We start from the raw sequence: 24,077 nt of genomic DNA, 5'->3' as shown, positions 1-24,077 counted from the left end.
CCCGCCTCCCCCGGCGGCCCTCCCTGACACCTCTCCTCTGGCAGATGCCTCTCCATCCTCTCCTCGCTCTCCCCCCTCCTCTCCACGAGCCACCATCCCTCCCTCGGCCTCTCCAGGATACTCCTCCAGACCACCCACTGCCCCGGGGCAGCGCAGCTGGGTAGGCCAGAGTTCAGTTCAGCAGCTGTTCCACCGCCACTCCGGGCCGGTGGAGATGGCGATCATAGCTTCGCCCGCCAACAGAGTTCTCTCCAGCCTCCCCTGGGGGGCCCCCGCAAGTGATGGGGCTCCCAGTGGATTATGGTTTTTCCAGGTGTCTCCAGCTGGATGCTGGCCCGTTTGAGACACTGGTAGCGCCCTTGCGAGTTTGCGTGGTGTGCCATCCCTCTCGTTCTCCTTCAGTCGTGAGCAGCATGGTGGCCTTCTCCTTTCCTCTCAGTGTTGCCCCAGACACAGCATGGGATTGCAACTCTGTAGAGGAAGTTTTGCGTGATCAGATATTGGAGTTTTCTCACCACTTCAGTGACCTGGGGCTCACGGACCTATTGCAGACCCGATTACACTCAGCCCGCATGAGCTTGTTTGGTATAGGAGATTGGCGGGCGGATCCAGTCCACACCTCAGTTGAGGCGGTGCTACTGATTCTCCTCCACGCCGCCCCGAGGGTGCAGCCTACCTTTAGATACATATATGCAGAGGATTGGTCTCACGCCTATGCCCTGGACAGGGCGAAGGCAGAGTGGGGCTGGACACAGAGACAGGTCACCCTCTTTTTGGAGAGACTCCGCACCCGGACAGACAGTGACTATTCTCCCTCCAAGCCGGCGCCCAAGACTCACAGAGTGGAGGGCAGCTCATCCGGGCCGGCTGAGAGGGGTGAGCCAGTGGCGGCTGCTGCACTTGCCATAGCTCATCCATGAGGATCCTCTCATGGAACATCCAGGGTCTTGGTGGACCTCGCTGCTACGTTGGTCGGGGCAGACTTCACCAGGAGATCCAGAGGGCTCTCGTTGGAGGACCCATAGATATCCTTTTCATCCAGGAGCACCACCTTTCTGCCGGGCATACCCACACCTGCGGGAAGATCTTGCCAGGCAGAAGTCACACTTTTTGGTCACCGGCATATGGCTCCCAGGGGAACCAGGGTGGAGTATGCATCTCAGACAGCGAGCAGCTTCTATCCGAGGTTGTGGATTATGGCACTCTGGTCCAGGGTCGAGCGCAGTGGATCATCCTTCGGGTTGGGGAAGACCGCATTGGCTTCCTCAACTTTTACGCCCCTAATGGGGCGACCGGGAGAGCTGAGTTATGGAGCACCATTAGGCAGTCCCTCCCCATGGCAGACCATTGGTGCCTAGGGGGGGATTGCAACATGCTGGAGGATGCAGAGGACAGGATCGGGGGCAGCCAGGAGACCATTCATGGGCCGGAGCTCGCTGCCTGGGAGGAACTAGTGCTGCAGGTGAGAGGCTAGGATCCGTGGACTCTCTCGGAGTTTGGCAAGTTGCAGGGGAGTTTATCTTTCTCGCGCTCGGATAGACGGGCCACAGGAGTTAACCTTTCCCGCATCGACAGGTTTTACATTGATGAGTGGGCTTGCGATAAAGGTGGCACTGTGGGTATACTTGCAGGCTCCTCGTTTTCAGACCACTTTCCAGTGCTTCTCCAGATCGATGACCCTACCAGAGGAGAGCTAGAGCGTCCGGATTCCAGATTGTCTCATAGAGGAGCCCGAGATTGCGACCAGAGTTGAGCAGGTCTGGCAGGAGCTTCAGTTCAGGAGAGGATCGGCAGCCAGCGATCTTGACAGGGGTTTGCAGGAGATCAGTAGGATGCTCAGACAGGCTGCCCTGGACCGTCTGGAGGCTTTCAGAGAGCAGGAGAGGAGCCTGCGGAGGAGTCTAGCTTCCCTTCAGAGACTTCAGGAGAGGGAGCCTACGAGCCCTTGGATTTCAGAGCAGATGGAGTCAGCTCGCACAGAGATCAGATCCATCGAGGAGAGGAGGGTGGAGTTTCGATTCCATGCTCGGGCTTCTTTTTGGACACAGGCTGGAGACAGAGTGACTCGAGACTTCTTTGAGGCGACAGGGCCTCGCTTCAGACGAGAGGGTCTTAGGCGTCTTCGGCAGGCTGATGGCCAGGTGGTGGTGGATCCCCCCAGGGTTCGGGCGATCGCCACAGATTTTTACAGGGATCTGCTCTCTGCTGAGCCAGCAGATGACAGGGTGAGAGAGGCTCGGGAGGCAGTCTGGAGCTTCACGAGACCGGTTGTGCCGACCCATTTGCAGCACTCCCTTCTCTCCCCCTTCACGGATACGGAACTGGAGGAGGCTCTTCAGGCACTTCCTCGGGGCAAATGCCCTGGTGAGGACGGTCTCTGAGTGGCTTTCTTCCAGAGGTACTGGGGTCTCTTGCATAGGGGTTTCAGATTGGCATTCAAGGAGATCATGGAGTCGGGAGACATGCCGGACAGCATGGCAGAGGGGTTGATTCACTTGATCCCCAAAGAGGGAGGAGACAGACTGGAGATTAGACAGTGGAGACCGATCACCTTGCTAGGCACGGCCTACAAGATCCTTGCTAAGGCGATCAGCAGCAGGCGGCTTCAGCCTCACCTTCCGGACATCATCCACTCCACGCAGACAGGCTTCATCCAGGATAGGAGCATCCTGGATAACATCTTCTCTTTCTGGGAGGCTACGCTTTGGCTAGATTTCGGCAGGAGGATCTGGCAGTGCTCCTCCTCGACTTCGAGAAGGCATATGATCGGGTGGACTGGGCCTTCTTGGAAGGCACTATGGAGAGGATGGGCTTCCCCCCTCAGTGGATCCGTGGGGTCTCTGCACTCTACACATCGGCCCATAGCCAGGTGCTGATACAGGGCGTGCACGGAGAGAGGTTCCAGCTCTCGCGCTCGGTGCGGCAGGGGTGCCCCTTGGCGCCCTTTCTTTTTCTTTTTGTGGCGGAGGCCATGAGCACTTTCTTGATGGCACAGGATACAAGTTTGCGGGGCCTCCAGCTCCCCATCCGCACCTCGGAGGAGCTCCTAGACTCGGAGTTTGCGGATGACACTGCTGTCTATCTTCAGGGAGGGGAGGAGAACCTCCGCCGCTTCGCCTCAGCCATGGACAGGTTTTGCAGAGCTTCGGGCGCTTTGATCAACTGGCACAAGTCGTGTGGGTTGTGGGTCAGTTCTGTGCCCCCCCCCGACTTGGAGGCCAATTGATGGGTTTCAGTGGTGGCTGCCCCTGGCACTACAGTGCGCTATTTGGGATGCTATGTGGGCATTGGCATATCTCTGGAGCAGCAGATAGCCCCCCTTCTTCTAAGCATTCGGAAGAAGCTTCTGTATTGGAGTACCGCTCGTTTATCTCTGGCTGGCCGAGTGGTTGTGGCCAACCAGGTCCTGCTTGCTACCATGTGGTACATCACTTCTTGCTGGGCCTTCTCGCGGGCGTGTATTGGCCAGGTGCAGAGGCTCATCAGGAACTTTCTTTGGTCCGGTGGCGACGGGCGGCCCGCCAGGGCCAAGGTGGCATGGGCTGTGATCACCCAGCCGAGGGGGAGAGGCGGCCTGGGCATAGTTGATCCTATTTGTCACAACCGAGCTTTGCTTGGCAAGTTGGTGGTTCGTGGCCTCCTACCAGGCGCTGAGCCGTGAAAGGAGTTTCTTGTTTCCAGGATTCTCAGCCGCACTCCTTCTCTTAGCGGCCCCTGGACCCCCAGCATCAGGTGGATCTTTACAAAGCAGCGATCCAGAGGAGTGGGCCTTGGCTTCGAGGAGCGTTTTGCAGCTCGCCTTCTGAGGGCCTGGGAGCATCTGAGGCTGTCACTCTTCCAGACTCCCCCGGGCACCGATGAGGAGCGCCTGAGGCAACCATTGATCTGGAACCCCTTGATCCGACTTCCCAGTGGTCATATGGTTGGATCGCGATCTCACGTGTCGTGGGGCCCGTTGAGCTCCGGCCCAGCCCAGTCCCTAGACGACTGGATATGTTTTCAGCAGCTGCCTCTAGAGGCTCAGGAGAGGAGACTCAGCGGGATGAGGGGCAGAGAGTTGATGAGGCAGGACATTGAGGCGGCCATCCCCCGGGAGTGGCGGACTCCAGTACAGGACCCTCCACCTCCACAGTGGATGGGCGTCTTTACTCGGCATGAGATCCTTCTAGCGGTCTGCGGCTCAGCAGAGAGAGTCACCCCACTCACCTTCGAAGTGGGAGAGGGAGGCCAGCTTCAGAGGACCCGACTAGATTTGGATGAGTTCCAGGGTTGTATCTTTCAGAGGGTGCGGGTGGTCGGCTTTCATCAGAGACAGTGGCATGTAGACCCCTCACCGGCCTCAATAGGGGAGGACTATTCTTGGAGATTATGGGCTTGGGACAGCAGGCCTCTTATTCGCCTTCAGTGGGATCCAGGCGAGTGGCTTTGGCGAGATCCCTACTCTGCCCCTACCAGCCCAGGCACCTATCTGTACTGAAAAAAGGGGGTGCCTGGGCTGGTAGGGGCAGAGTAGGGATCTCGCCAAAGCCACTCGCCTGGATCCCACTGAAGGCGAATAAGAGGCCTGCTGTCCCAAGCCCATAATCTCCAAGAATAGTCCTCCCCTATTGAGGCCGGCTGGGGCGGCGGATCCAGAGGCACAGGACAGCGGACACCCCGGCGGCGGCCGAGCATTGGCGGCGACAGGGGCTCTCCCATGCCTTCCTTAGGGACTTCTGGCAGCGCCTTTGGGCCAGCTTCTTGCCCCGGAAGGTGACGCTTTTTCTCTGGCTTACAACGCATAGAGGACTGGCTGTGGGGGCTTGGCTAGCTTTTGGCAGACACCCAGCATCCTGCCCCCCTCGGTGCGGCCATGCACAAGAGTCGCAGCGGCACTGCTTATGGGATTGCCCACAGGCACAGCAGGTCTGGCAGCGCGCTCTCAGGATGGTTTTTGCAGGCTTGCCAGGTGAGATGATGGCGACGTGGGGTGCGGTGGCTTGGGCCACGGACAACGGCCCGGCCCTTGGATATGAGGACGTCCCTGGTAGTGCGACCATCCAGGTCTCTGACAGGGCGATGGCGGTGGTTCCGACGCCAGACTTCTCTTCGGCAGTCTCCCAGGAGGGGGACGGGCACAGATGGGAGATGATCAGCAGCATGACGGCTTGGCACATATGGAGAGCCCGATGCAGGGAGGCCATAGACCGCCAGGCGACTCCACCGGCGGAGGTCATACAGGCCCTCTGGGTGGACATCATTCACACCTTGAGAGGACACTGGGGGAAACTTCAGGGCGACTCGGATCGCATGAGAGGTCGCCGCAAGGCGTTCCTCCGCACTTGGCAGCCTGGCCCTTTCCTCATCACGAGGGGCGAGGATGTCACTTGGCACTACAGGCCTCCAGTTTGGCTCTTCTCACCTCCCGCATGTACTACTAGGTAGCCCCCCCCAGAGAGCGGCCAGCCACCACGGGGGTGGAGCTCCGGTGTTCACTGTGTTTATTATCCCTCCTTGTGAGGTGAGCTTTGTAGCCTTATGGCGTTTTCTCATTAACTAATAGAAGGATCGTTTCCCCCCCCAAAAAAAAAAAAGATTTTGAGTAGGTTAGGTCACTGCTTTCTCTCTTGCGTTTTTAGTTTGTGCATCAAGCATCCAGTGGGAGTGCTGCGTTTTCCATTGAGTGATGATCTGGCCACAGAGGCTTCCGCATGTGACACCGCACGGGACAGCCGTGCCCACGTTGCCCTCACAGCCCTCAACCGTGCCCCACAAGGCTAACAATCTGCCACATAAGGTAAGACAAGTAATGTGCGGTAAAGCTTTTGGTATAAAAATATTTCCTTCTCTTAGTAGATGTTTTCACATTGTCTCCATAATTTGCACATTCAATAAGCCGTAAAGCCATCTTCATATACTCTCTAAAACACTCCTACACATGATTGCATGGTGAGCAATAAAAACTATGGGTTTAAGGGAGCCTTTAAGTAGGCAAGTTCATTCTCTTTTGTAACCATCTGATCCTTTTTTTTTTCTGAGAAAAGATCCTTTCATTAGTTATAAAAAACGCCCGTAGGGCTACAAAAGATCCTCTCCTGCTCACAAGAAAGAACAGAGCAGGGAAAACAGCAGGGCAGCCAGGGAGACTCTCCCTAGGTGCTGAAAAGTACAAGTATCAGTACAAAGAACTGAATGACTATATCATACAATAGGAGGGGGGAAAAGCCAAACAGGTGGCCTGTAGTGCCAGCGGGGGGACCCCGCGTGAAGGGTATAGAAGGGGCCGCTGCGCCAGGTGGTGTGAAAGGCCTGGCGCCGCAAGATCGCCTCATCCGAGTCGCCCCAAATGCGGTCGTACTGTCCCCGCAAGGTGTGGATCAACTCCTGCCAGATCCCCCGAACAGTCTCTGCTGGTGGCTCCAGTCTCCCCTCAAAGGCGCTGAAACACCGGGCCTTCCAGGTGAACCAGATGGTGATGCTGCTGAGGAGCTCCCATCGTAGATCCCTCTCCTGTGTCCAGCTGGCGGAAGAGAAATCCGGTGAAGGAACAAGGCGAGGCTGGCCCCTAATGAATCTGATGGCCTGGCTGTCCTGCTCCGTCTCATAGCCCATAGCAGGCCCTGACGAAGTCGACCAAGCAGCGGCACCCCACGTATACGTACCCTATGGAGAGAGGGGGGCCAGAATACGCAGCATCCACAGCCAAATCAGCTGCGCCTGAGGGCAGTCCCAAAGGCAATGTCTCTGTGTCTCCATAGGGTGGTGGCCGCATATCGGACGCAGGCCGCCGGAAGACCGCTGTAGACAAGCCATGTGCCAACTGCTGAGCCCCTGTGGTGGGCGACCAGCCACACTGGAAAGTCGAGATCCTGCGGGCCTGTCAACTAGCCCAGAGCCGGGCCCAAAAATCCTCCAGAAACTCCTATGAGAGTCCCTGTAGCCTCTAGTGCCCCGCTGCAGCTGGAGAGACCATCCTCCTCGCCGTCAAAATATGCCGTCCCAACCGAACAGTATACTGAAAAAAGGTAATCTCTATGGCCTCAAGGGATGCATAAGGATCGTGCCACTCGTACTCACCAGGGTCCCACTGTGGTGGCGGGCCAAGGGGCACGCTGCATATGTCCATATGCGCCAATCCGGGAGCACACCTGCAGGGTCTGGGTCAATATGCCACTTCCGAGAAGCGGCGGCCACTACCCGTATCCTTTGAAAGGTGCACTCTGCAACCAAAGGCGACTCCACCTCCACTCTCTGAAGTCTGCCCTCATCCTGAATCTCATAGTAGAGGCATCTGCCATCCTCAGTGCAAGCTCTGACAGCAATCAAGATCTCCAACTGTGTAAAGGCTCCCATCCACCGTGGAGCCACTAGCTCGATAGGCGTGAACCACTCCTCTGTGAGTGCCTCCTGAATGTCATCCCTCATAATCAACCCCCCTCTGAAGTGACTCAGCCTCTCCACCTGGATCTCCTCTGGTAGACTGCAAAAGGCCTGCCAGTCTCCAAAGCTACGTGCTAGGCCTGCCGCCAAAGGTCCCCAGGCTAGACGAGGCCGAGAACCCAGCATATGACCCTGCTCTGTGCGAACCGCTGGGCTCCAGATGAGCGGCTGTCTGGCCCGCTCCTCAACACAAGAAGGAGGTCGCTGAGAGAGCCCCGGTCTCAGCAGCTCCCAAGCTCTTAGGATGCTCAAAGCAAATCTGTCCTCCCATCCTCTATTGAGGCCTGTCCTCCTCATCTCTATGAAGATCCATCAAATCTCTGGTGCCCAAGTGCCCCCTGCTGGGGGAGCCCGAGCCTGCAGCCGCTGCAAGAGAAGCTCTTTCCAAGGCTCAGCGCCTGGAAGCAACCCCCGAACAATAAGCTTCCCCAATAAGGCTCTACTCTGATCGACTGGATCTATAATGCCCAAGCCTCCCTGAGCCAACGGAAGTGTAATAACTGCCCATGCAACCTTTGCCCGAGCTGGCTGACCGTCCCGCCCAGACCAAAGAAAGTTCCTAATCAACCTCTGTACCTGGCTGATGCAAGAGCTCGAGAAGATCCAGCAAGACGTAATGTACCACATGGTCGCTAACAGCACCTGATTTGCCACCACCACCCTCCCGGCCAAGGATAGTCGAGCTGTACTCCAATACAAAAGCTTCTCCCGAATGCTCAGAAGAAGCGGGGCAATCTGCTGCTCACGTGACAAATCTAGTCCAATCTGGCATCCCAAATACCGCACTGCTGTGCCAAGAGGAATCCATCTAAAGCCGGGGTCCGGGCTCCATGCCAGAGTGGGAGCGCTACTGATCCAAAAGGCCACTGTCTTGCGCCAATTGATCAATCCTCCTAAAGCTGCACTAAAAACCTGGAGCGACTGCTCTGCCCGAAGAAGATTGGCCTCCTGGCCATGCAAAAATAAGCCCGTGTCGTCTGCAAACTCAGCATCGAGCAGGTCCTCCCCCCGAACTGGGAGCTGGAGTCCTCTCAAAAACCTCCTCTGCCGTCAAATACATGCTCATAGCCTCCGCAAAGAAGAGAAAAAGAAAAAGGCCAAGGGGACACCCCTGACGGACTGATCTGGTCAGCTCAAAACTCGGCCCCCGTCCTCCTGCAATCAACACCTGGCTGCGAGCTGTAGAATACAAAGCCGCCACCCCTCTAATCCAACCTGGCTCAAAGCCCAGGCGAAGCATAGTGCCCTCTAAGAAACCCCAATCGACTCTATCATATGCCTTCTCAAAATCGAGAAGCATCACGACCAGGTCCTCACCAAGAAATCTAGCTCGGGCCGTCGCCTCCCAGAAGGTGAAAATGTTGTCAAGGATACTACGCTCCTTGATGAATCCTGTCTGGGTAGCATGAATCAACTCCCCCAGGAAGGGCTGGATCCTCAAACTCAAGACATGCTGATGCTATTATTGCAGATTTTCTCTCCTTCTTTCGGAGGAGGATAATGGTTCTTCTACAAAGCAGGTGGATGATTTTGTTGAGATATGCTCACATATTCTGGAGCTTCCTACTTTGGTGGCTTCTCTCCTGGCAGTTGCTTCTCCTTCTTATGTTTCAGAGGAGGCATCTTCCACTATCTTGGAGCCTGTTTCTACTTCGAAACTGGCAAATTTAGCTATCACTGATGATCAGTTTGTTCCAGTGGTTGTTTCATTTCCTTCTTCTTCAGAGGAGGATTCTACTTCAGTCCTAATATTTGTTGCAAATGCAGAGGAGGTACCACATTTTTCGGAACCATCTATGGTTCCATCTCCTGAGGGCTTCTCTCTCCAGATTGATCCTGTTGTTTTGTCATCGATATCTTCTCGATCTTCTCGTGGCTCCTTCCGGAGACCTTCTCGGTATTCAGATGTACCATATTTTCACGAGCTTTGTGCCTTTTATGAGGAGGTTGTTCCTTCAGACTCTTTGGAGGATTTTTCGTAGCATACCGGACCTAGTCTACCCATCTGGTGCTGAAGAGCAGGTGTTGGAAATTATTTCATCCCCAAATGGACTTTCCCATGCATATTCATGCTTGTATCTGGCTCCATATGAAGCCTTGCATTGGCATATTTTAGCAGAGATTATCCAACAATTTTTCTACCATTTTTTGGTATTTTTTAGGCATTTTATAGCTTTTTTTTTGCTACAGCCATGTTGTCGGCTTGCTACAGCTGGCCGACTAGCATACTGAGGTAGTATAAAAGGGCTGGCCCCCTTTTCCCTTAGATCATCTCATTTTTCAGCTTCTGCAATGATAGGCAGCCTCTATGGGACCTCCCTCATGCTGCTCCACATGATGTACTACCTTTTCTGGTGATATCGGCAATGATCTTCTTTTCTCCTTTGTGCTTGCTGTCCATATACAGTGTTGTCCAGTTCTTGCAGCATTTCTGAGTGACTTGGGCAAGACCTTATTGACTATGCTTGGGTTGTCCAATGCCCAACAAATGTCTAATAAGAACCCCGACACCCTGTACATAATTACATCTTGCAAAGGACTGGATTGTGCATGACTTGCACGACCTGACTTGACCACCCTGACGGTACACCACCAACTTGTCAAAAACTGCACATTGTCCAGCCTCAGTCCTTGCACTCATCTATACAGCATGTCCACATGGCATTGGGGATGCATGCGACAATTGACTAGTTGTTTGAATAATCAAAATGGTCATGGCACATGCATGTGACAGCAGAAGCCAAGCCATGGAGCATACATCCAACAAAGCTGCAGGTGAAGATCAACCAGTGCTTTGCTGCATCTACAATGACCACTTAAAGTCACAAAGCTTTGCTATGTGTACATGTATGCATCTCTAAATATAAAAGTTGTTAGTCAGGGCAGTCTCCAATTCTTGAACTTAAAAACAAATTATTACATCAGATATCAGTAAAATCTCACCAAAATATCAAGCAGCCACAGTCATGAAAAAGAAGTATGTGTAGTAGCCTCCTTTGCGTGCACTAAAGGCTAACTATTCTCAAATTTGATAGCCTTGTTGCCCTATTAGCTCCAACATAATAGAGAGAGAATGATATCATAATCTATACAACTTAATAAGTCTGCATGAGCACATAAGCATATGCATGCATGTATTGTTGAGATTCTAGGATCCAAGCTACCCCAATGAGGCAGCACATATGATGGATATAGAAGAATGGCAAAAGAGCTCAAATGTAAAATGGTCAATGTACCTGATTTGAAAATTGCAAACTTGGAGGCGGTGGAGTAAGAGAAGGGAATACTGCGGTGGGTCAAAAAATCTTCTAGAAGGATCTGGCCTTCTGTGGATCTGTGGTCTTGCATTCGATTTCGTATGTGGTGCCGAACTCAAACTGCGTTTCGTCGAGCTCCAGGGTGAGACCTTCCCACTCAAAAACGTTTCTTACATTTCGGAAACCGCCCATGCATACAAACTCTTGCACCTCGAAATCCTCACACACCTTGCGTATGAGGCTGCAGCCCAACGCTACGAGCCTACCTGGCTCCACCACGCAAGCCCGCACCATCGCCACGTCCCCAACCTCTTCCTCTTCTTCCGAGGCCCTGCTAATGCCATCCACGATCGTGGCCTTGCCCTTGCGAGGCCACGCACCTGGCATCTCCGCCATACAAGCGCATGCACAGCACCGCCCTCTTCGCACTCAGCTCGCCCTTGATCCCGTCGAAGAAGATGTTCTCTTGCAGGTGGCTCACCCTGTGATTTGCAGCCAACAAGTCTGCCACACTCGCTGATAGGCTTCCGCCACGGGCAAGCACAGTTTTACCTCCACCTCCATCGCTAATCCCTGTTCTCACTCTACTATGTAGACTCAACCTCATTAGCCGTAAGATACTTGCAAAATTTCAAAATGCCTGTCAAAAATTAAACTAAAAAACAAAAAAACCTTGCTATATTTCACCAAAGCCGGGTGCCCCTCCTCTACTCTAGGATTGTAATGTGCACATGCATTAGGTAATAAGATAATGTGTCTATGTGAGTGTTATATTTTGCACCCCTACTCTAGGTCAAATACATTGGTACATATAAAGCTTGTACATGAAAAATGGTCCCTTGCACTTTCATACAATATCATACACTTATTTGAGTGTTGGGGTGTGTTGGTGGAAGCTTGACCAAGCATTGCAAAGTAAGAACCCATATCCACCGGATTTCATTGGTGTTTACCAACCACATTCGTAAAATGAAAATTTTCTCCAAAACTTGAGGAGGTCCTTCTTGATTATGTGCATAGGCTTCGCCAAAAGAAGAAGTGTATATTTATTACTTTCTCCCAAAACCTCCACTCTATTATCCATGAAATATAATTGAACAAGGCACTTAACAATAATGTAATATGTGTCTCAATGAAGTGCTGAGCCCTTAGTGAACAGTTGTGTGCATTAACGGTGTGCCTGTGTGTGTTCCCTTTCTCAACCAAAATTTCCTTCGACATCTCCCCCACCACTTCTGTTTTCTTTTTGTGCACTTTCTTCAGCATTTACACTATCTTGTGTCTACTTTCTTCGACTCTTTTTCTACTTCCTACCCTTCATTCCTTTTCTTGGGGAGTCAAGAGGTCTTGATGCTTTTGCGACACCCCTCTTCAATTGCCAAGGGTTTTGTAGATCTTCTTGGTCCACAATGCAAGGCTTGAGAGTTTTGACAAGATTGAACCAAGGTTGGTGAGATATGTTAGAGGCCTCCAGTGGCGGTTGTGGTGGTCAAGTGAAGGATGATAGCAAAACATGTTTTTGCAAGTGCAAAGCCTCACCACTCTTCGAACAAGGTCTTCATCGAGGGTGACTCTTCTTTTTGAACCATCCGTGTCAGGATCTTTAAGACCCTTGGAGAAGGAATTCTAATTCTCAATCACAAAAATTAGATTGTAAGAAGGGGACAAAGTGGAACAGATGCACAATTTTCAACATCAGACTTGGAGTGGAATCTGAGAAATGGAAGGGTTCTCAGTCAAAGTCAAGGGTTTTCAGTTAAGGCCAAGGTTGCCCAGGAGAAAGGAAGGATGACAATTTTGGAGTCCATGTGCAGACAAGGGATGATGACAGTCATCCAAACAAAGGTCAAAGGTTGGAATCCCGTCAATGTCACGTACACACATGTGGGCATGGCTAATTCCCCAGCTAATCCCTGATTTGGGTAGCAGCAAGTTAGGTAGTCAGCGCAGTCCTCAACCCTTCAACTCAAAAACAAATTATTACACCAGATCTCAGTAAAATCTCACCAAAATATCAAGCAGTCAATAGCCTTTTTGCCCTGTTAGCTCCAACATAATAGAGAGAGAATGATATCATAATCTACACAACTTAGTATGTTTGCAAAAGCACATAAGCATATGCATGCATGTATTGTTGAGATTCTAGGATCCAAGCTACCCCAATGAGGCAGCACATATGATGGATATAGAAGAATGGCAAAAGAGCTCAAATGTAAAATGGTCACGGCAATGTACCTGATTTGAAAACTGCAAACTTGGAGGTGGTGGAGTAAGAGAAGGGAATACTGTGGCGGGTCAGAAAATCTTCTAGAAGGATCCGGGCCTTCTGTGGATCTGTGGTCTCGCATTCGATTTCGTATGCGGTGCCGAAGTCGAACTGCGTTTCGTCGAGCTCCAGGGTGAGACCTTCCCACTCAAATACGTTTCTCACATTTCGGAAACCGCCCATGCATACAAACTCTCGCACCTCGAAATCCTCACACACCTTGCGAATGAGGCCGCAGTCCAACGCTACGAGCCTACCTGGCTCCGCCACGCAAGCCCGCGCCATCGCCACGTCCCCAACCTCTTCCTCTTCTTCCGAGGCCCTGCTGATGCCATCCACGATCGTGGCCTTGCCCTTGAGCGAGGCCACGCACTTGGCGTCTCCGCCGTAGAAGCGCATGCGAAGCACCGCCCTCTTCGCACTCAGCTCGCCCTTGATCCCGTCAAAGAAGATGTTCTCTTGCAGGTGGTTCACCCTGTGATTTGCCGCCAGCAAGTCTGCCACTCGCTGATAGGCTTCCGCCGAGGGCAAACGCAGCTTTACCTCCACCTCCATGGCTAAGCCCTATTGTCACTCTACACGCGAACACATGTAGACTCAGACTCATTAGCCGTAAGTCAAAAATCACACTAAAATTTTATTTTTATTTTTATTTTTTAAGACAGAGCAAGATAGATCATCCAAGCTTTGAAGAAGCCTAATTCTAACTTGAGCTAACACATTATCTACAGGGTCTCTTCTGTTGCATTTTTTTGTGTATTGCACTTCACACGCCTTCATGCTCGTTCTATATAGCATCTTCATCTGCACATACAGTTCACATCTCAGTCCGTGCATCAAATTGCTCTGTGCATTCTTAAACAGACAGTTATTCCTTGAATCCAAATAGCCCAGAGATATTCAGCACGAATGACATTCCAAAGAGCAACATAGCATTTTGCCATGACAGTTCTATACATGGCTTACACATTGGTTCAAAAATGTAATAGCTTCTATGTTATGGGCACAACCTTGAAACAGATGCTCTATTGTTTCCAGTGCATTATGACATCTTGGGCATACTCCACTTCTATACCCAAAACGATGGGCTCTTGAGTTCGTCCATAGGGCTTTATGGGCAACTAGCCAAAGCAAGCACAATTTTTTAGCAGGCTGAAGGGTGACTACATGTTTTTGAATTTGAAACCCCATTGTTTCCTGTCCCAGAGGATGTTCCATCTTCTATTCAGTTTGCAATGTAAAGGTGGTCCTCAGGGGGGCGAAGAGGCAGGATTGGCAATAGGTTACATTTGAACTTCCACGCAAAAGCTTTGTGGGTAAAAGGCCCCCTAAGTTGGATCTAAGCCTTTCTATCATCAGGCCACAACTGCATTCTACTCTGAATCAGGAGAGTGTCTTCATGTGATACTCTGAAGAGAGATTTTAGCTCTTGTTCTATAAGTCATCTGCATTCAGATCTGTTCCATATATCTTCCCATATATGTATACCTTTTTTATGGAGCTTAAAGGCATGTTTATAGTGCTCTACAAAAATGTTCATCACACAGAGAGCGCTGAAGAGAACCAGATGGAGTCCAAGTGTACAATGTGGGCATGTTTCCGTTTGTTTCTGTACAGTACAATTTCTGGTTTGCATCTGTTCCATGCTTGTCATACAGATTTAACCAATGCACTTCCCTGAGGTTGGATTTCTGTACAATACAATTTCTGGTTTTCATCTGTTCCATGCTTGTCATACGGATTTAACCAATGCACTTCCCTGAGGTTGGATGGTAATTGGGGTGGATGGTGATTGGATTTAAAAAAAGTGTCATCAAAGGCAGTTTTTTCTACCTAGGGAACTCAACCATACTGAATTGGTCAAGATTACGACATAATAGAATTGCCCAATCAGCATCTGGCATATAAAAACTTCAAACAATCCACGTGGTTACCATACAGTCAACAACGTCTGTGATATTTGGAGGACCCAAACCCCCCTAATTTTTCGGTGAAGCTGTATAAAACCAACGCCAAGGCACAAAAGATTCAGTTGAAGAATGAGCTTCATACTGTGGAGAAAAAAAATATGTATGTGAATGATTATGCCTTGAACATCAAGGGCATTGTACAATCCCTTACATCCATTGGTGTTTCTATTGATGATGATGATAAGGTGAAAGTGGTCTCGGGCCACAATACAAAGCGTTCAAGACGTCTATTCAAATTCAGGAGAACATTCCCAACTTCACAAATTTGGTGTAAATGCTGATCATTGAAGAGAAGAATTTAGGTGAAGATCAACAGTCTTCACAAAACAAAAACAGTTAGAGCAGCAGTCCTTCTACACAAGTTTGGGTAGAGGACGAGGTAGAGGTCGTGGACATGGCCAAGGTGGTGGCTGAACAGGTAATCATAATTATGATCAGCAACAACAACAACAGTCCCATGAATCACAACAACAACACGCAGGTGGAAGAGACCAGTTTAGAGGTAGGGGGAGTCAAAGAGGTCGTGATAATTGGCAAAGGAATAATGATACACGAGACTGTTTTTACTATGGTAAGCCTGGATATGTGCAGGCAGATTGCTATAAGAAGCAGAATGACATGAGAAATGGAAAAGTGCACCAAAATAACTATGCGTCCTCTAATGGAAATAATGAGGATAATGAGAGGTTGTTTGTTATGCAACATGTGGTTAATGATGTGTCTAGAAATGATGTAGCAGTAATGTAAGGATGATGTATGGTATGTTGATTCAGGTGCTTCGAACCACATAACAAGTCATAGTGATGAGTGGTTCAAGGAAATGAAGAGTCTTGAAAGACCAGGTTTTGTCCAAACAGGGGATGACACTGCTCATCCGATTGCCCATGTTGGAGATGTGACATTGTCTATGCAGGATGGTAAGGTGAAGTACCTTGCAGATGTACTTCATGTTCTGAACATTACCAAGAATCTGGTTTCAGTTGGCCAGATGATTGAGCAGGGTTTGTAGGTCCAGTTTAACCCTGATGACTATTATATAGAAGACTTTAAAGATAAGTGCAGGTTGGTTGCAAAAGACAGTAGAGTGGGCAGAATGTTTACATTGAATGTAAATGCCTAAAGTGAGTGCTATAATGTTTGCAAATAGTTCAGGAGTTGTTGCAAATACATACATTTGGAATAAGAGAATTGGGCATGTAAATGTGTAAAGAATGAAGTCTATGTAGACTAAATAAAGAAATTGTGACAAGGCTACCTAAGTTTAAGGTTGAAGGTATGCAGAAAGTATGTGTTAAAACCCTAAGATCTCTCTAGATAATTGTTATGCATAAACATGCATAAATCAGACATAAACTCAACCACCCAACCACCCCCGAGCCCAAGGGATGCACACATGAATAATGAATGAAATACATCATACCTCTACCTTGATGTCCCATACCATCAAGAGGTATAACACAATCCAATAGCATGTAGCTATAGTGTGAAATGGTAGGTGAGTAGATATGGACCTCTACACAAGAGACCATAGCATAAGCCTCCAAGCCCTCAAGCTCCAAGCCCCCTTGAGTGTGCCCCATGCCCCTATTATATAGGAGGGCCCTCAAGTGACTCTTGACTTTCCATTCCTCATGTGTGACCCTTGGATGCCTGACCCTAACCTTAAACCTTAAGGTTAGTCCTAACCCATGCTCCACTAGAGCTTGTTCCCATGCTCCCATGCTCACAAGCCTAATGTGGGTTAGCCTCCTAGTATATGCACACATAATGTGTATATAACATAGCACACATAATGTACATATAACATACTTCCCCTCTCTCAAAACATTGCACTCTTGCAATGAAAAGAAGGAGAACTGCGCTGAACAATCTCAACCAACTCCCAAGTCGAATCCTCAATTTCCCTATCTTTCCACCTTATTTTAACCTCAGGGATTAGTCAACTACAAAGTTTCCTTTCCCTGAATTCAAGTACCTTATCAGGTTCATGTGGAACATAGGATAATTCATCGACTTCAACGAGTTCTTGAGGATTAGTCAACTACAAAGTTTCCTTTCCCTGAATTCAAGTACCTTATCAGGTTCATGTGGAACATAGGATAATTCATCGACTTCAACGAGTTCTTGAGGAGTAACTGTGTCATCGTCACCTCCCAGTTTCCCTTTCAATCTATCAATATGAAAGACTGGATGAACCCTAACAATTGGAGGTAGTCTTAGTTCATACGCAACCGTGCCAATCCGATATATAACTCGAAATGGACCACAATATCTAGGAGATAAATTCGAGCATATTTCCATTGACAAAGTCTGAAAATCTTTAAGAACATTAAAATAAACCAACGCTTCTGGTTCAAAAGATCGAGATAAGCGTCTCCTATCAACATAAAACCGTGCCCTCTCATGAGCACTCCTGATAGAATCCCGAGCTTCGGTCAGAATTTCCTACATATCTCGCAAGAAATCCCTCGATGCATCAAGCTCAATGTCCTTAAGACTGACATCAATAGGTGCCCTGAGTTGATACCCATACATAAGTATGCACGGACTAAAATAATAGCCGTAAATTTAGAACTGTTTTATAGGCAAATTCCATCATTGGAAGATATTTCCCAATATTATGATTTTCTAGAGACATGCACGAAGCATATCCTCTACAATCTGATTCATACACTCTGTTTGCCCATCAGACTACTGCGGATGATCAGAACAATTCACATTCAAAGTAACTTTTTCGTTGTAAACCTTTCGGAATAAAGTAGGAAAGCATGGCATTATAACAGCAGAAACCAGGGATTAATCGGTGCCCTGACATACCCACATCTGTATATGGAATAATCGACGTCTCGAGTTACCCATATCAACATAGAGAGTCATCAACGTCTCGATGAGACACATATGTCCATCCGTAAACCTATCAGGTTGATTGTGTAAATCACCTAAAGTACGGAACTAGAGAAAGAAATGCCAACAAAGGAAGAATCCAAATTTCCTTATTCGAACACAACAAGATAAACTTGTTTAAACTCTAAAGAAAGAGATTTCAATAAGTGAAAATGCCGATGAGATTGCCCTCATCAAAACATGCAGGTTATAGATAAAAGAAGTTTATCTAGAGAATGCCCACACTATAACTTCTAGTGAATTTAGAAAATAAGATTGTCTTTGAATGTTGAGGTCAACATGCTAAGTGATGTAAGCAAAGCAACAATCTTGAGCCCAAATTATCCCATAAGATAATATATGTGAGGGATCCCTAGCGTCCCATTCCACCATGATACCACCCATACATACCTTAACAATTTGAAACTCCCTAGTATGCTGTCTAGGAAATATGAATAAAATCCTGTATAAAAGGAATAAGATGGCCTTATCCAGACTTTCACATACTAAACTTGTCTCTATATACTTGAGACTACATCAAGGAATAAATCCTTCTGAGTATATCATTAGAAAAGAAATTGGATAATTGGCGCCTTTCTAATGATAACTACCCAAAACACAATAAAGTTAGGGTAGAAAAATAACTCACCTAGATATATAAGCAACTAGGTATCCGAGTTGGAATATATATAAGAGTATAAGAAATATACTCCAAAATTACGTGCAAAAAACGAAGGCAAATGCTACCTTCAAAGCACATGTAATTATTCAAAAGATCAAAAGATCCTTATAAAACCATGGATAAAAGCATAGAAGCTCCTTAAATCCATAAAAACCATAGTTAATTATAAAAATCAATGCATACCATCTAATGGACATAAATCATGCCAAAAGAAGCATTAAAATTGGTGGCCAACTCATCAATCCGGAGTATATGAACATTGTGTTGTTCAAATAAAACCCCAAAGTAAGAAAGTGACACACATGTGTGTAGCACTCAATAAGAAAAACCCTAGACATAAGTGATCTAGGCAGAACCTGATGAGTCCATATAAAACTTGGAAAACATCCAATAAAAATCCACCAAAACCAACCGATCAACTAACCCATGATAGAATTTTAGGCTTAAGAAATTAAGCACAATCCACACTTAAATAAGTGCAAAATAAATTATCATGGAAAAGTGTCAAAGCTGAAACACACTTTGAACGTAAATTATAGCCATCAAAAGAAATTAAGGAACATGTCCAAAAAGAATGGCTAAACAATGGTAAAAAATCATGAATATATCGTTTAGAATTAATCCAAACATAAATATCCATTAATACGAGGTATAATCGTATTAATAATATGCGAATAACTCGCATCTATCTAATGTCAGCACGAGAAAACGTACTTCAACATTAAATAATCCTCGAAAATATTAAATTCTCGAGAAAAAGAATTATCATGATTTTTTTCTAATTTTCCCAAATTTTACAGGGCCTCAAAATATAATAATTTTGAATTCCACCAAACCTATCCTATGGCATTCCAAACCTATATTTTTCCAGAAAATTTTTAGCAATTTAATTTGCCAAAATACCATTGATATTTTAAAAATATCAATTTTTAGGATTTCTTAAAATAATTTCAGAATATTCCTAATTTTTCGTGAGAATCCCATCGTTCACACGAAATTTTCAATTCCGCCCGACAATTCTCAAATCCAATGAAAATGTTCAATTTTAATGGATTTTTCTAATTTTTTGGGTCAAAAAATATATTTTTAAAGGAATTTGAATGGTCACGAGCGCCCGAATGGACACACCACATGCCAAATACCAACCCCACATTTTTCCAAAATTTAAAATAACCTTTGTCTAATTTTCCACTAATTTTCATGAATTTTTTGGAATTTTTAATCAACCCCGAACGCATTTAGAATACGAACGGTCAAAAAATTTCGGAATTCCAACGGTTTTCCCGGAATACGGAAAGCCAAAAGTTTTGGGAAAATGAAAAGACAAAAAAAATCGGAATGTGAAAGGTCAAAGGTTTCCTGAATACGGAAGGTTAAAAGTTTTTCCGGAATTCGAAAAGCCAAAAGGTTTCGGGAAAACGGAAAGCCAAAGGTTTTCCGGAAGATGAAAAGCCAACATTTGTCAATAAAAAATTTTCAGAGATTTTTTTTCTCAAATCCAGCAATTTCCAGTCATTTCCAGGCTTTTTCCAAGCTTTTTTTTAAATAAATTCAAAAAGCTTTTTTTAATAAAAAAACTTATTTTTTAAAAAAAAATAAAAAATATGAAAAGAAGCTTTTTTTAAAGCTTATATCTTGGTTTTGATTTTTTTTGGGGGGGGGGGCATTTTTCGCCGGCCTGCTATACTGTTGCGCAGCCCCCCCTCTCGTTCGTCGCTGCGCGAATGTGAGTGAGAGAGAGAGGGACTCTCTCTTCTCCCCTCCCTCCTCCCTTTTCTCTCCAAATCCATCTTCCTCCTCCAATCTCTCCTCTGTTAACCACAGGGAGATTAACTTAATCTTAATTAAGATTTTTAATTAAACTCTTAATCATAATTAGACATTAATTATGATTAATGTTTAATTTAAAAAATTCCTTTTTAAGAGAAATTTCACGAAAAAATGAAGAAAATATCAGATTTGAGAGGCGGAGAGGACCCCACGCACACGGGAGAGCAATTTATGCATCAACACACTGTCCCCTACTGAATTTCAGTAGCAAATTGACAGAAATTTGATCGCATTCCCGCGGAAAAACCAGCAAAAAATGTATAAAAATACATTTTAAATCAAAAAAATGATCAAAAAATTCCTAAAAATTTAGAAAAAAAATTCTAAAAATTTTAGAAATTCAGGGAATCCATTCTACAAAAATATCCACCATAAACCATATGGTATTTTTGTAAAAAATTCTATTAATGCTTGATTTTAACCATAAAAAATAGGAAAAAATAGCATTAACTCACGGAATTTCCCTGCAACGTCGATTCGTCCATTGAATTGTAGTTACACACGTTCCAATCACCATATTGATGATCCAATTGCAATCCATCAACACAAATCAATAAAAAATAACATTTTATTAGTAAATATTAAAATTTACTAAAAAAATCAACAACAATTAAATAGAGATTGCTTTGATACCACTGTTAAAACCCTAAGATCTCTCTAGATAATTGTTATGCATAAACATGCATAAATCAGGCATAAACTCAACCACCCAACCACCCCCGAGCCCAAGGGATGCACACATGAATAATGAATGAAATACATCATACCTCTACCTTGATGTCCCATACCATCAAGAGGTATAACACAATCCAATAGCATGTAGCTATAGTGTGAAATGGTAGGTGAGTATATATGGACCTCTACACAAGAGACCATAGCATAAGCCTCCAAGCCCTCAAGCTTCAAGCCCCCTTGAGTGTGCCCCATGCCCCTATTATATAGGAGGGCCCTCAAGTGACTCTTGACTTTCCATTCCTCATGTGTGACCCTTGGATGCCTGACCCTAACCTTAAACCTTAAGGTTAGTCCTAACCCATGCTCCACTAGAGCTTGTTCCCATGCTACCATGCTCACAAGCCTAATGTGGGTTAGCCTCCTAGTATATGCACACATAATGTACATATAACAGTATGTGAAGTATGTCAATTTAGAGGGCAAACAAAGCATGGATTTCCACATGACAGAATTGTAAGCAGGAATGTACTAGATGTTGTGCATTCAGATGTATGGGGTCCTACGAAGACTATGTCTATTGGTGGCTGCAGTACTATGTAAACATTCATTGATGACCACACGAGGAAAGTGTGGGTGTATTTCATGAAGGAGAAGAGTGAAGTGTTCACTCATTTTTAGAATTTCAGAGTGATGGCTGAAAAACAGCAGGAAAGCATAAGTGCCTAAGGTTAGATGGAGGGGGAGAATACTTCTCCAATGAGTTCTCTAAATTCTTACGAAAGAATGGCATTTAAAGAGACAATTTATATGTAGATACACTCGGTAGCAAAATGAAGTTGCTGAAAGAGGGGAAAAATAGGCACATTGCAGAGATAGCACGAGCATTGATGGTGGCAGAGAAGAATATGCCGCATAGCTATTGGACCGAGGCTGTGTCTACAGCAGTTTATATCATGAACAAGACTCCTACTCTGCACAACCATACATGATGTAACGCCAGAGGAGAAGTTTATTGGTAGGAAACCTGATTTGTCTCACTTGAAAGTTCTTGGATGTATTGCATATATGCATGTACCAGAGGGTTACATACCAATCTAAATCCAAAGGCAAAAAAATGTGTGTTTATTGGGTATTCCCTTGAGCAAAAGGGATATAGATGCAATAATCCTGCCACACGTGAATTGAGGGTAAGCAGGGATGTTGTATTTGATGAGATGAGTAGCTGGTATGTTACTGAAAAAGATGTTGTTGGAGCTGATGTAAGTGGAAATGTGGTTACACAGAATGCATGTCAGCAATCATAGTCATTGAGTGGACCAGGAGAGTCCTTATCCAACGGTTCTGTCGTCGATAGACCATGGAGTGGCAGACTGCGTCATAATACCAGTCCTGGAAATATAGTTGGTACATCACATAAAGGAAAAGAGAAAGTGGTTCAGCCCCTTGATATGCTTGATATTTCTGCAAGGCATTCTCTTGTTGATGGAGAGTCTAGTGGCTCGGAGATGAGCCTCGATGTGAGGAGCTTGGGATTCCAGCAATGAAGACACGTAGTGTGAAGAAGGCTATGAAAACCATGAATGCAAAGTTACGAAGATCTGGAAGAGTCAAAAACCATGTGCAGAGGTTGACTTATGCAGGCTATGTGACACATCACTATGCTTATATAGCAAAAGTTGTGCAGGTTGTAGAACCCATATGTTTTGATGAGGCTATTGGAAATGTGTGTTGGGAGAAAGCTATGGATGAGGAGATGGATGCATTGTATGGAAATGAGACTTGGGATTTGGTGCCATTGCTCAAAGGCAAGAAAGCTATTGGATGTAAGTGGGTGTATAAGGTGAAACATAACAATGATGGTAGCATAATCAGGTACAAGGCTAGATTGGTAGCATAATCAGGTACAAGGCTAGATTGGTAGCCAGAGGATATGCGCAGACACATGGGATTGATTATGAGGAGACTTTTACCCTAGTTGCAAAGATGGAAACTATGAGAGTTGTGATTGCGGTGGCTGCAGCTAAAGGTTGGTTTTTACATCCGATGGATGTAAAAAATGTGTTCTTGCATGGCGACTTGCAAGAAGAAGTGTATATGGATCAGCCACCTAGTTTCTAGGATACAGGTCACCTAGAGTATGTATGTAATCTTCATAAGGTTTTGTATAGGCTAAAGCAAGCTCCACAAGCATGGCATGACAAGATTGTTGAGTATCTTGTCGCTATTGGTTTTCATATGGCAGATGCAAATCACTCTTTGAATGTGCGCAAGAGTGATAAGGGTATTGTGATCATCACCATATATGTAGATGATCTTATTATTGGGGTGACAACTTGGATGAGATTGAGCATGTGAAAAGTCTTCTCAAAAGAAAGTTTGAGATGAAGGATTTGGGAGATCTGCGCTACTTTTTAGCACTTGAGGTCATTTGCACACCTGAGGGTATTTGGCTGTCACACAGAGACAGTATGTATTGGACATGTTATCCAAGAATGGGATGGTTGATTGTAAGTCAATCTCGGTGCCATTAGATAAAAATAGCAAGCTTAGTGCGGATGCAGGTTCTGCGTTAGAGGATCCCACTATGTACAGGAAGATTGTGGGGAGTTTGATCTATGTCACGCGTGATCAGCAGGCTAGATTTGAGTTACACTATTGGCTTAGAGAGCCAGTTTATACAGGTTCTACGCAAACCGCATCTTGACAGTGTGCAGCGCACACTTAAGTATTTGAGGCCACTGTTGATTATTCATTGTTTTATCAAGCATGTGTACCATTGGAGCTATATGGGTACACAGATGTAGATTGGGCAGGTAGAATCTCAGACACGAGATCTACCAATGGATTTATGTTCTTGTTGGGAAGTGCTGTTGTGACATGGAGCAGCAAGAAGTAACCCACAATTGCCTTGTTGAGTACAGAGGCAGAGTACAGAGAAGCTGCGTGTGAGATAGCTGCAAGCTGCTTGTTGATTTGGGGTTGCATGTGGAGAGAAAGGTTGTCATATATTGTGACAATTTTAGTAGTATACAGTTGGCCAGGAACCTAGTTTTCCATGCGTGGATGAAACACATTGAGATACATTACCACTTCAT

The 24,077-nt window shown here is 46.5% G+C and overlaps 1 protein-coding gene and 1 pseudogene across 6 annotated transcripts in view; both read right to left on the bottom strand.

Moving 5' to 3' along the window:
• LOC147605296 (triphosphate tunnel metalloenzyme 3-like) overlaps positions 1–13,558 on the bottom strand; it is a 41,539-nt gene extending 27,981 nt beyond the window's left edge. For 2 of the 6 annotated variants that reach the window (XM_086794196.1, XM_086794198.1), the window contains exon 1: positions 12,912–13,557. In XM_086794196.1, coding sequence (XP_086650322.1) covers positions 12,912–13,497 — 586 coding nt within the window. In that variant the 5' untranslated portion in view covers positions 13,498–13,557. The other 4 variants (XM_086794197.1, XM_086794199.1, XM_086794195.1 and 1 more) reach the window with 4 other exon arrangements.
• LOC147605297 (triphosphate tunnel metalloenzyme 3 pseudogene) lies at positions 8,135–11,240 on the bottom strand (annotated as a pseudogene).
• Positions 13,559–24,077: the final 10,519 nt, after the last annotated feature.

The sequence above is a fragment of the Cibotium barometz genome, chromosome 60 (assembly GCF_041138505.1).
Source record: "Cibotium barometz isolate CiBa-2024 chromosome 60, ASM4113850v1, whole genome shotgun sequence".
Classification (NCBI taxonomy): Eukaryota; Viridiplantae; Streptophyta; class Polypodiopsida; order Cyatheales; family Cibotiaceae; genus Cibotium; species Cibotium barometz.
Note: the sequence above shows the minus strand (reverse complement) of the source record. Positions and strands in the feature narration are given on the sequence as shown.